Source organism: Amphiprion ocellaris, chromosome 13, assembly GCF_022539595.1.
Source record: "Amphiprion ocellaris isolate individual 3 ecotype Okinawa chromosome 13, ASM2253959v1, whole genome shotgun sequence".
NCBI lineage: Eukaryota > Metazoa > Chordata > Actinopteri > Pomacentridae > Amphiprion > Amphiprion ocellaris.
The window spans coordinates 20,574,720-20,585,034 of NC_072778.1; the positions used below are offsets into that span (position 1 = coordinate 20,574,720).

Below are 10,315 nucleotides of genomic sequence, written 5' to 3' on the forward strand. Positions count from 1 at the left end.
CCGATTTGGCTTCTCTCAACTGCCCAACTGGAGGAATCAAATCAGAAGATAACTTCAACAATTCAATTTAATTTGATCACAAATAACCCAATTTTAACATATATTCTTGTACATTATAATATGCTCTTTCGTATGCTGCTGGGTAAAATAATTTAGATTTAAATAAACCAGAGAAATATGCCTGAGAGTAGAAAGTGCACCAAGCAGCCTCTCCTCCGGTCCAGCAGGTGGAGCTCAGTTTAGCTGCAGAGCAGGTTGGGATACGACTAACGACTGAAGATCAACAACCAGGAAAACCAGGAAGCAGCGCGACAACTCTCAGAAATGCTAGAAACAAAACGAACCACGGTACTTTATTTGTCGCATGTAACTTAGATTTAAATTAGTCATTTCCGTGAGTTATGAAGACATAAAATTTGAATCCACCGGCAGCGCTAATAGACTGCACATGCAGAGGCAACACCGGTGCATGGAGCTCACACTGAACAAGGAAATGCCGAAGGTTGCTTTACTCACCGGTGGATACAGGTCGTGTTTTCGACCAGACGCGGTGTGGATTTACAGTGTTTGTTTAGCACCGTGGCTGCTGTCATGTAGTGAGGGACCACCTAGCTGTAGTTGCTGAGGCTCTACGAGTCAGTAGAAATGGAAGACGTCATCACTGTCAGCTCAGACGAGTCCGATGTAGAAATCGTCGGCTGCTACAATAAAGTGGCCGCAGATCCGCTGCCTCTGTCGGCGGTGCGGATTGACGTCGGCGCCGTTAATGTCCGGATCCCACCGGTAAGCCAACAGAATGATGTGTTGCTGTAGCAACCAGCTTTGACTGGATTCAAAATGCTCAAAATATCGCTGCCTTTGCTATGTGTTTGCCTTGACGCACAAAAACTAACGCAACGGAGCCCCTATCTCAGGTACTGACAGCTTAATAAGTCCGCCCTTGGTCAAATAGCTAAACTTCAACTAAATATTAGCTGGCTTGTTAAAGTGAAGCTACCTAACTTAAAGTTAACTGGGTCATTTACCCGTCATGCTTAGTGATATAGAGCTGCTCGAGTACACTCTAGTAACTTAATTATTGTAAAATAATCTTTTGTTGTGATTTTATTTGGGTGCTTTACTTGTTGACACAAACATTTTGGTCTCAGATAGTGTCTGACCTGGTAAACAAAGCTGTTAGCATCATATGCTATAACAGTAACCCTGTCTAAACGTCACCAATGTTTTAACCATGTCATCAATACTGTGTTTATTAGGTAGCAAGCATATTTATATGCTTTACAGTTTGTGCTGCTCAATGTAATATTTTAAATTATATTTAACTTACTTTACATATTCTAAACAATAATCAACGTTGTCACCAAATAGTCAACACCAAATTTTCAGGTAAGCAAAAGTGCTGGAACCGATAGACTTAAAATAGATTATATTTATTTGCAAATCCTTTGCTTGTAGTAACTACATCAAGCCTATGACACAGATGAGCTTGTATGTTTGAGATCATGAACAGATCCTTTTTTTCTCTAAACTTAAGCCTTTCCATCACTTCATCTTTGTCTCATCAGTCTGTAAAACTTTGTTCCAGAATTTTTGAAACTTATCTCTGTATTTTTTAGCAAATTCCAGCCTGGCCTTCCCACTTTTTGCTGATGAGTAGTTTGCATCTTCTGGTGTAGCCTCTGTACTTTTGTTCATGAAGTCTGCTGTGAACATTAGATTGTGATACTTTCACCCCTGCCCTCTGGAGATTGATGTCACTAACAGTTGTTTTAGGGTTTTTCTTTACAGCTCTCCCAATGTGTCTGTCATCAACTGCTGCTATTTTCCTTGGTCTACCCATTCAATGTCTGTTACTTAGTACGTACACCAGTAGTTTCTTTCTTCTTCAGGACATTCCAAATGGTTGTACTGGCTATGGCAATGTTTGCGCAATGGCTCTGATTGATTTTTCATCTTCTCTTAGTTTCACAATTGTTTGTTTTTCACCCATAAATAGCTCTCTGGTTTTTATGTTGGTTACACCTCTAACTATAAATGCAGTCTGCACAGGCAAAACCCAAGTCTGAAACTGAATGTAGACATTGAGCGCTATTTATTGTTTGAATAATCAGTATAATAGGACACACCAGGGCAACAAAATACACCTGTCAGTCACATTTTCTAATCCTTTTGCTCACATGAAAAATGGGCTTGTTCAAACAAGAGGTGCTATCTTCTAAGTTGTGTATCAAATCCAGATGTAAATACCTGGAAATACAAGCAGAAATGTTGATCTGTTGTCTCATATTCATTGTTTGATGTCAAACCCAAATGTTTTCAGTCTACAGTAGTAATAAAGGAATCAGCCTCACTCTTCCAATACTTTTGGGGGGGAGTGTCGATCGATTTAAGTAACCAGATAGGAATGCCTGTTTTTAATTGATATAATGTGCCTCTTTTGAGCAAGATAATGAAGATCTCACACATCACATGTGTCTTTCAGCTTTTCAGCTCAAAATACTGCAAAGATGGCACATTTCCTCATGACTACACAACTCCTGGTTTTAGCTTTTTTTCTACACAGCCTTTCTCAGTGTCTGGAACTATAAATGCAGCTGAGCTGCTGCTGTCCACGCCCCCTTCAGGAATAAGACTCTCTGTGTCTGTTATTGATAGCTTATAGCAAAATGGCTGACCACCCGGCAGCTGACATAGACATGTCAGCTACTGGGTGGTCAACTATTTTGTTCCTTCTGATTTTTAAGACCAACACTTTCTATTGCCTCTAACTTTCTCTCAAAGTGAGTATTTTATGCAGAAACACTGAATTTGCCATCCAGCTGTCATTTTTAATTGTTGTTTGATGACTTTGTCACACAGCCCTGTAATTAGAAAATTACTCTGAAGTGACTGCCAGCTGACGTATAGTCTTTATCGGCTGCGTTTCAGTCACTATTTTTTACATGCTCTGTTGTCTAACAATAGAACAGAAATCTGTGTAATTAAGGCCTTGTCCACACGTAGCAGGGTTTTTGTAAAACCGAATATCCTGTCCCCTCCGTCTAGGAAAAAACTTTCATACACACCACCTCGTTTTTAGAAAAAAACTTCATCCACACCTAACCGCACAAGTGTGTTTTTAAGCACGTTCATAAGCATGCCGGACCTTTAGGTGGCAGTAGTTCCCCAAATCCTATCCAATCAGAGTAAGAATAACCGTCCTTAACGTCGTCCTTCGCCTGTGTTGTTGAATGTGGAGCAGTATCTGGGCTTGTAAAAACAAGCAAGTAAAAAGCGCCTCTACAAGAAGCAGCACCCAAAACCTTGTGAGAGCATCCATACTGTTACCGAATGTAAACACAGGTCGCATATGTGACGTAAGAACATATTTTGTCGCAGGTGGTGACGTTTCGAAACGCAAAACCCCGGTTACTGATGTCCACATGCAGACGCATAAAACGGAGAATTCGCAAATCTTCACTTTGGTCGGAGTTTTTAAAAAGAATCGTTTTTGATGATGTAAATCTGCGTTCTCGTGTGGATGATAGGCCGAATCGTAGAAAAATATCTTCGTTTTGTGAGATACCCGGCTACGTGTGGACAAGGCCTAAAACAGCTTCATAAGGAATTTGAATATATTAAAATGAGCACAGAGCACAGGAGAGAAGCAAGCAGAAGTAAACACTTGCTGAGCTTAGGTTGCACTAAAGCACAACAGGTGCCATGAAAACACAGTGACATGTCCAGTAATTGTTCATTTATTTCAAATTGGTCTTAAAGTTTCCACTATCTCTGAGGGAGTGCAGGAAGACTCTTAGGTTTACTCATGGAGACAACAGCAAAACATTTGCCATCCTTTGCTCATTGGCAGAGACATTTTAAAGTTAGCAGAAGCAGCTCTACAAAGTAAATAAAACTGGTGTACTGATAGGCAAGTGCTCATTCTGAATAGTTTACCTGCAGGCAGTGGGCCGTGAGGGAGCAGGGTTATTCAAAATTTGAGCTGGATGACTATTGTTTCCTCATCTGAAACCTAGCAGTAAAATTCTTACTAGGTTATAAAGTTGGAAGGCTGTCTAGTTAAGGGTGGGCTTCAAGAATGGCAGAAATAGTTGTCTCTTATCCTAACAGCTTTTATTTTGCCACATGGAACCTTTAAATGAATCTACCAAATTGGATTCCAGACATACTGTACACAATGGCAGAAGAAAATGCTGAGCTATCTCCATATGAAGGGCCAGATACTCGGTCTCTGACAACTCACAGCTTCTTTCTCCTCAGTCAGTAGAAATTGGCTCACCATTATGCCAACATTGTAGGTTTTGTGACATTATGCACTGGCTTGACAAAACTATTTAGTTTTACTGCATTCAGTCTTACAACAAATGCTCTGCTTTAAATCTACAAAAATTTATAATGAGGTTGGTATGAAAATCACTTAGTATGTATGTGTTGTTGGTCTTTTAAAGGCAATGCTGAAACATTTTCTTTTTTTTTTTTAACCAGTTGATTAAATGTTAATTCGTGGAGAATGGGTTGTAACAAACATGCTACTGTGGTTATTGACATTCTGATTTTCAGAAAGTGGTACAGTACATATTCGAGAGAAAGTCCAATCACATTTTTGTTGTATTGTATAACTCGCATAACGTTTTCACAGGGTCCTAACAAGGCAATGCTACAGAAATTCAACAGAAAATATTCTGACTTTGGTGGTTCAAAACCAATTTGATTGAGAAATCTAAGACAAAGTAATAAACAATCACAAAGACTGAATAGTACAATTTTCCAGTAGATGGGTTTCTTACTTTTCTTGCTTTATGAATTAGAACATCAGAGATCATATTTTTAATATCTATTGTTATGAAAGCAATCACAGCTTATTAACATTTTTTTCTGTTTATTTTTCTCTTTTCTAGCCTTATATCGACCTCTCAGATCCCCGATGGGCTCCTCCACAGCTGAAGCTGTGCAAAAGGCAAAATTCCTCTGGCGTGGCAGTGGTAGACTTGACTGAGAGCAATGCAAATGGGACAGAGCAGGAGACTGAAAATTTGCCGCCAGATTATTATCAATATAACAAAGAAGGTATTAATATAAATCAAATTTCAAACAAGCAAGATTCTAACTTGCAGAAAAACTCTTTGAGAGACTGCAGTGTTTCTGCTCCACAGCAGGACTGTGGGAAACTAAAACCAAAGCGGAGACGTATGAATTTTCAAACACAGCAGCAAAAGGAGAGCAGTGAAGTGGATGCCCCCAATAACACTCCAGCTGTAAAGTTGACACGATTGCCTTTTCTTGAAACTCATGTCATGGAACTGGAAAAATCTAAATGTTCTGTCCAGTTAACTGAAGATTGCACACAAATGTCACTATGCTTTAAACAGCAGAACAATAACAGTGAAAGACCAGATTGCACTAGTGATTCACGGACAACTATTGCATCAGATGCTTCTCAAATGGAGTCTTCATTTAATGAGTCACCATCACCCTCTGAACACATACCAACTGAAGGAACACCTGAGTGGCAATCCGACAATGAAACATACAGGGAGGATATAGGAAATGACAGTCCAGTGTTCCTTTGGCAAGGGGGAAGTGATGGAGAAGACCTGAATGAAGAGAGCAGGAGCTTGGACTTCAGGGCAGTGAGTAGTGAGGACAGGCTTTTTGTGTGCCCAGTTACACTTAAGAAATTGATGGCTGGTTCAGCCCAAGCCCTGGTGAGTGACTTTTATTTAGATGCTTACATTTGTGTTTTACTGTTGCTGTATGCTAGTCTAAACACATGGCATTTCTCCTTTTTGTATGTTTTTTTCATAGACAGGTGAGGATGATGAACTATTTGAAACCTCAGTGGTGTTGTGCCGTCAGAGCCTTAGCCTGGTTTACAGCACTATTGACGAGAACTACACAGAAGGCACTTTGCAGCTCCTGTCTGACCTACTACAGCCAGGTTACTATCCCCCCAAAGATATCACATCCCATCTGCTCCGTGGCATTCTGCTCGACCCAAAGTGTTCCTATCACCTCTGTGTGCAGGCCTTTAATCTGCTGATGAGGACGCAGAGGTAAGAGGGCACCAGGAATAAAAGTTAATAGTAATGTATTATTTATAGAATATTCCCTTTCAGTTTATAGTCTATCATTTGCATCACATCTCCCATTTTCTCTCTCCTGTTTTCATCTTTGAACTCAGTGATTAAAGCTGCTTTTTGATTGCAGACACCATATGGCTGATAAAACCACAATTCCATGGGATTGGGAGTTACTGACCTCAGTCATGTCCAGTCAGGTAAGGCATCACATAGCAAAATGTGCGAATGTACAAAAACAACTGTAAAACATGTGCTCATGATTTCATTAAACTTACATTTCCTTTCCTTTTACATTTCTCATCCTCTTGCCTCATTTGGACCACACACAGAGACATCAGTGTGAGGTTGTGCGCATGCTCCTAGAATATATTGTGCAGACGTTGGAGGATGACTTTCAGGCCAAAAGCTGTACATCTGCTCTTCACCACTCCATCGCAAAAGCAACATTGTCATGTGATCAGCAGTTTCCTCGAGTCAGGTGCGTTTAATAATTGAGCCTTGTGTTATAAAGAAAGGTAAATTTGGACTAAACCTCAAGCATTCAGTTTGTAGGTTTGCCAAGCAAAAACTAATGCAGCCTTTTTTTTTACAGGAAGTCATGCCTCAAATGAGTTATACTGTGTATCTTTGGAACAAACCATGAGACCATCTGTTGTTTTTCTTTCTAAAGTTGACACAAGAGGTTTTCAACATGAACAATCTTGTTTGAATTTTATCATGGTGGTTAAATAATTACAGAATCTTATGGGAAAAAAGTAATACAGTAATGCATACAGTAACTCACATTTTAAAATCTAAAATAAAAGTTAAAAATTCACACTAGATGGCCAAAAATAGTTTTCGTCACCTTTTTTTCCTGCTTAGGCTGTATATGCAAAGTCAACAGATACTCTACACTAAATTAACACTCAACAGTTCCTAAAGGAGGAGAATTGCGACATGATAATAAAAGTCATCTTTGTGCTAAGTAAAGAGGGATATAGTGAGAGAACCTTTTCTGAGCAGCTTGGAATTAGTCCAAAAAGCTGCCCATGACAACCTTTCAAATAAAACGCTGCATGACTTGAACAAGAACAGCAAACAAAGAGACCAAAACAGTGGTGACCGTGGTCTAATAATCCTTTCAAAGCTATAAATTGTTCACTTTTTGTTGAAATTGTTTATAAGTTGTAGTTTTGTGCGGCTACTTAGGAGCAGGTTTAGTTTGCAACAGCAATCGTCATTTCTACTAATTCCTACCTTTTATGCAACAATCTGTAACTCTACCACTCACATCTTATATATAAAGTATACTGGACCTTTGTTACCATCTTTTTGTGTATATTAAACTCATAGCTGCAGGAAATAGGTTTGCCATGTCAATTGTTTCGAATTGACAGCGAGAAGATAACTTGAACAGAACCCAGGACATGACATTTGCAATATCACACAACATCCTATCACATGGCAACAATTAATACAGGTTTGTATTTAGAATTAGTGTTAAAGAAATCATATTATGTGCATAATTTAGACTCTGTTTATTCTTACAGGGATGTCATCAAGTGGCTGTTTTCTGCCATTATAAAATCTACAGAGCTTGAAGAGAGTAAAGAAGCAACCAGAGAGAGAAATGAGCAAATTAGGTGAGTTACAAGATAAAGGTTTAGAGATGAATCTTTCTTTTTAAATCAGGACTTGTTAGCTCAAGCAGAAGGAGTAACAGATTTGAATGCATTTTATTTTAGTCTGGCTGGTTCTATGCCAATCTTTTGCGCATGTAAGTCTTTGTGTCTTTGTCCCCTGCAGAATGGTGTCCATCTTCCAAAGGATGCTGTCTTTAGCTCTGGAGGTGGACCGTTCTCCTGCTCTAAACTCCGCCAAGCTGTCCCAGGAGCTCTTCGATATGCTCATCAGCAATATGCCTCTACGAGCACACAGGTGAGAGGGAGAAATAAGATGAGTGAATGAGGTTTGGATTATGGGAACCTCAGTTGTGAAAAGAAAAAAAAAGTCAAATATGTAGCAATTAATGCCATTATTATTATTGCTTTAAATATTGCAAGAATAATTAATTTCTCCCCTTTTTTTACACAAACCTACTTAGATTTTTAAACGAGTTGAAGTGTGAAAAATACAAAAAAAACATGCTATTAAAAATGAAAATAATCTTTATTTTAGTCTGTAATTAATTAATTAATTGTTTTTTCTTTTTTAAAATATTGCTGACCATTATTAGTTTTAAAATACAAGGATTGTATTTGTCTTTTGACAAAGAATATTGAAATACATTGTCAATCACACAATAAGGGTTTTACCATGTTTAACTTGCCATATTAATTACAGGGCTGAAATGCAAATGTACTTTATCATTTTGTTAAAAGCTGATAAATTTACAAAATTATATAGTTCTCCCAATAGCACCATCTTCCTTTATCCTCCAGTTTTTCAAGCTGTCTTTGACCATTCTGTTTGTACACCCAGGATGTTATTGCTGGACAGCCTACAGAGCAAGCTGCTGAGATGTAAGCTGTTGGAATATCTGCTGGACTACTCCTGCCCACTGAAAATCTCCCTGCCCATGTCGCTCAGTCTGCTGCTTCACTTTCTGAAGAACTGCACTTTGGCACCAGACCCGACGGTGAATTTCAGACTCTTGTATCTTATATTCATGTATTATCTTCCTGACTAGCCTTTTTACAGATGTAGTAATCCTTTACAAGTCCTTGTTTTGTCAGTTTTTAAAGCTGAGTCGACCTCTTTTTAATGTTTCCCATCAAGAATTATGGATTCTTTTTTAATACCATATGTCTTTCATTTGTTTGGAGAGATTACTGTTAAAGTTAGTGAAAACAGGCCCCTGTTTAGTGTGCAACTGATCCATGATTGTTTTCTCCAGGATGGCGATGACAGGTGGCAGAGGTGGGAGGAGCTGGTCCATCTCCTCTGGATGTTGTTGCTCAGCTATAACAAAGCGATGAAAGGTGAGATACTATTTCTAGCTGTCACAGTGAAATTGTCTCCTATAAATTCTGTATAATAAAGAAAACTGAATTTCTGGTGGTGACAATGGGAATCTGTCTAAGAATAATAAAATAAATGCTTTTTGTACACAATATTTTCAGCTTGCTTGTTATTCAGCACAATTAAAAATTAATATTAAAGCAGATGATCTATTAGAATCTAAACCAAACTCTTCACTGACTGGAGAAGCTTGCCAGTGTTTTGCTGCCAGGAAGCAGACAGAGAGTGCTTGAAACCTGTGTGAAACCTCAGACTCCAGTGAGTGTGCAATATGTGGTGTGATACCATATGAGATTGTATCTGAATCTGGTTTGTACAGTAGAGGGTTAGGCTGATATATATATATATATATATATATATATATATATATATATATATATATATATATATATATATATATATATATGTTCTAAAATTCCAAGGTCCACAAGCTTTAGATGCTTATACCTATTAAATGTCTTTCCCTCTCTGCTTATCATTGGTCTCAATTTATCCTTCTGTCATTTTTCCACACATATCTGTCGTCGGATCATCTGTGGTTACTACTGTGGCTGCTTTCTACTGAGTTGTTTTTTTTTTTTTTTGTTTTGCTACACTTTTTATTTTAAGGTGTTTTTATATTTACTTAAAATCAACAGTAAGAATATTTTAGTATTGTCAAAAAATGTCCATTTGATATTTGATATTTTAATGCTGATATTCTCTCACCCAATGAATGCCTTTAAGCATAGGCTATATTAACCCTTTTGCTGCCCGATGTACCAAATTCCTGAAAATTAAAATATTTCATCACATCATTAGTAAAATTACTTTACTTGACTCTCGCAAGTACATTGCAATTAACTCACAGCTTTTTAAAATGTTATCCACAGGCTACCTGTGCAGGTCCTTCGCTGAGCAAAAAGGCAGTGTTGGCACATCAGTCTACAAGCCAGATGACATGGTGTGGAAGCCCGCTGTTCGTGAAGCTGTGGAGGCCTTCTTGTCCAGATCCCAGGCTGACATCGGCCAAGCCTTACCTCTTCATGTGGAAGAATCCCTAACTTATCTACAGGATCACCTGCTGGATGTTTGTCAGTGTTGAATAAAATAAAACTGGTTCTTATTGGTGTGCTTGTTTTTTTGTAGGTGAATTGTGAAACATTGTATTTTTGTATAAATTTATTGGTACAGCTGTATTTTAAATAAGCCTGTGTTTTGATTGGCTCATATGAAGTCAAAACATAATAAAA

The 10,315-nt window shown here is 38.3% G+C and overlaps 1 protein-coding gene across 1 annotated transcript; it reads left to right on the top strand.

Moving 5' to 3' along the window:
• Positions 1–258: 258 nt before the first annotated feature.
• On the top strand, positions 259–10,188 carry simc1 (SUMO interacting motifs containing 1). Its single transcript, XM_023271689.3, has 10 exons — positions 259–783; positions 4,899–5,705; positions 5,806–6,053; positions 6,208–6,277; positions 6,410–6,558; positions 7,613–7,705; positions 7,869–8,000; positions 8,544–8,700; positions 8,959–9,043; positions 9,956–10,188. Exons 1-10 carry the CDS (start codon positions 646–648, stop codon positions 10,165–10,167), a joined length of 2,091 nt encoding a protein of 696 aa, XP_023127457.2. The 5' UTR covers positions 259–645; the 3' UTR covers positions 10,168–10,188.
• The last annotated feature ends 127 nt before the right edge of the window (positions 10,189–10,315 follow it).

Coding starts and splice junctions, on each gene's coding strand:
- simc1 (XM_023271689.3), top strand. CDS start 646: ATGGAAGACGTCATCACTGTCAGCTCAGACGAGTCCGATGTAGAAATC. Junction 6,559..7,612: donor CAGCAGTTTCCTCGAGTCAG/GTGCGTTTAATA, acceptor TTATTCTTACAG/GGATGTCATCAAGTGGCTGT. Junction 9,044..9,955: donor CTATAACAAAGCGATGAAAG/GTGAGATACTAT, acceptor TGTTATCCACAG/GCTACCTGTGCAGGTCCTTC.